The sequence below is a fragment of the Bufo gargarizans genome, chromosome 9 (assembly GCF_014858855.1).
Source record: "Bufo gargarizans isolate SCDJY-AF-19 chromosome 9, ASM1485885v1, whole genome shotgun sequence".
In the NCBI taxonomy this organism is placed as follows: domain Eukaryota; kingdom Metazoa; phylum Chordata; class Amphibia; order Anura; family Bufonidae; genus Bufo; species Bufo gargarizans.
In genome coordinates this window covers 187,060,225-187,062,502 of record NC_058088.1, presented here as the reverse complement: position 1 = coordinate 187,062,502, position 2,278 = coordinate 187,060,225, and the positions used below count along the sequence as shown (strand labels likewise).

At 42.1% G+C, this 2,278-nt stretch overlaps 1 protein-coding gene across 1 annotated transcript; it reads left to right on the top strand.

The window, feature by feature from the left end:
- The first annotated feature begins 934 nt into the window (after nucleotides 1–934).
- Nucleotides 935–1,879, top strand: LOC122919868 (olfactory receptor 5A2-like). The gene has a single exon (XM_044269051.1). It carries the CDS (start codon nucleotides 935–937, stop codon nucleotides 1,877–1,879), a length of 945 nt encoding a protein of 314 aa, XP_044124986.1.
- The last annotated feature ends 399 nt before the right edge of the window (nucleotides 1,880–2,278 follow it).

The following is a 2,278-nucleotide window of genomic DNA, read 5'->3' as shown; positions in this document are numbered from 1 at the left end:
TAACAGTGACCCCTCCAATACTGACCCCTGAGGTACTCCACTAGTGACAGTGACCCCTCCAGTACTGACCCCTGAGGTACCCCACTAGTAACAGTGACCCCTCCAATACTGACCCCTGAGGTACTCCACTAGTGACAGTGACCCAATCTGAGTATGTACCATTAATAACCACCCTCTGTTTTCTATCACTGAGCCAGTTACTTACCCACATACAGACATTTTCTCCCAGTCCGAGCATTCTCATTTTATATACTAACCTTTCATGCGGTACAGTGTCAGGTGCTTCGGAGAAGTCCAGATACACGACATCCATTGATTCGCCGCTGTCAAGTCTAGAACTTACCTCCTCATAGAAACTGATTCAATTAGTCTGACATGATCGATCCCTCATGAAGCCATGCTGATATGGCGTTATTTGCTTATTTTTTTTTAGGTACTCCAAGATAACATCTAACAGTTTACCCACAACAGATGTTAAACTTACCGGCCTATAGTTTCCGGGCTCTGTTTTTGAACCATTTTTAAATATTGGCATCACATTTGCTATGCGCCAATTCTGTGGAACACTCCCTGTCAGTATAGAGTCCTTAAATATCAGAAATAAGGGTCTGGCTATGACATTACTTAGATTTCCCAAAATGTCCTTTTCAGTCAAGATTTAAACATTTTCAACAAATTTTACATAACCAACTTGGCCACCATTACAGCTTTTCAGAAGGAACTCCTCAATGGCAAGTCTATTCAGATACATCATATGCCACCATCCCTCATACATGGGCAGTTGTCTTTGGAAAGTTTGGTGATTTTTTTATTTTTATTTGAGGAGAACATCTCAAGAACCGTAAGAGGTTTATTGGGAATGCTTATTGAATTTCTTTGTCTTCTACTTTTATGAGTTATTTTTGTACATTTTGTTCGCACTTCCAGAATTCCCATGGCGAAAGCAGAAAACCTGTCCTCTGTGTCCATATTTCTGGTCGTGGGTCTATGTGACAGTGAAGAACCTCAATTTCTGCTCTTCTTCATGTTCCTTGGCATCTACCTCATCACAGTTGTTGGTAATTTTGTAATTCTAAGTGTCATCTCCTCCGACCAGAGGCTAAACACTCCCATGTACTTCTTCTTAGCCAACCTTTCCATTATTGACATCATCTTCTCATCCATCACGGTCCCAAAGCTTCTGTTCATTCTGGTCACCGCTCAGAAGACCATTTCTTTCTCCAGCTGTCTCATCCAATTATCATTTTTTCAATTCTTTGTAGTGGCGGAGTGCTACCTTCTTGCCATTATGGCTTATGATAGATATATGGCCATCTGCTTCCCGCTGAACTACACCTTGATCATGAGTCGGGAAGTAAGGTTCAGGATGGTCCTCAGTTGTTGGGCTTGTGGTTTAGTGAACTCGGTAGTCCAAGTCATTTCAATTTCCTGTCTTGACTTTTGTGGTCCAAATAAAGTTGACCATTTCTTCTGTGACGTTACTCCTCTGTTCAAGTTGTCTTGCTCTGACACCCGTCTTGGTGAAGCCATTTTTTTAATCATGGTGGCACTTGCTGGGATGGGACCACTTAGTTTCATCATGGTCACCTATGGCCGGATCATTGCTGCAGTTACGAAGATTAGCACCAGAAAAGGTCGTATTAAGACCTTCTCTACCTGTGCCTCTCACTTCACAGTGGTGGCCCTATACTATGGCAGCGGGATCTTCAGTTACATCTGGCCCTCCTCTACCTATGCCATGAGCAAAGATGTAAAGGTAGTAGCTGTGCTCTACACTATCATGACTCCCATGTTGAACCCCATTATTTACACCTTGAGAAACAGGGAGGTAAAACGGGCACTAAAGAAGATACTGGGGTGCAAGGGGATAGGATTTTGATATCTACATCCATGTTTCATCACCTACTATCACAATAAAAGGTTGCTAAAAATGTATGCACATAATAAAGTTAAAATGCTCAAAAATGTGTGGAGTTTAAGTTTGGATAGTTCTTAAGTGTTTTGAAAAATATGGAAATGGGTTCAACTGGGTTCTAGGTCCGCATCTAGGCCTATTTACCACCCTTGGGTCTACTGATGAGTTAGCCCATTACCATGGAAGGTTTTAACCACAACTTCTTGCTAGTTTTACATTTGGTGCCACTCAAATCACTGCCTGCCTACCAATCCAAGAGCATTACAACAGTTGTTACCATAGGTCCCACATCCCAAAAGTAGTTTATTCCACCACACCTTCCAGATAGAACATACCCCACACCCACCCCATGTAGAACAAAAG

Excerpts from the sequence above, each read along its gene's own strand:
- LOC122919868 (XM_044269051.1), top strand. The coding sequence starts at position 935 with ATGGCGAAAGCAGAAAACCTGTCCTCTGTGTCCATATTTCTGGTCGTG.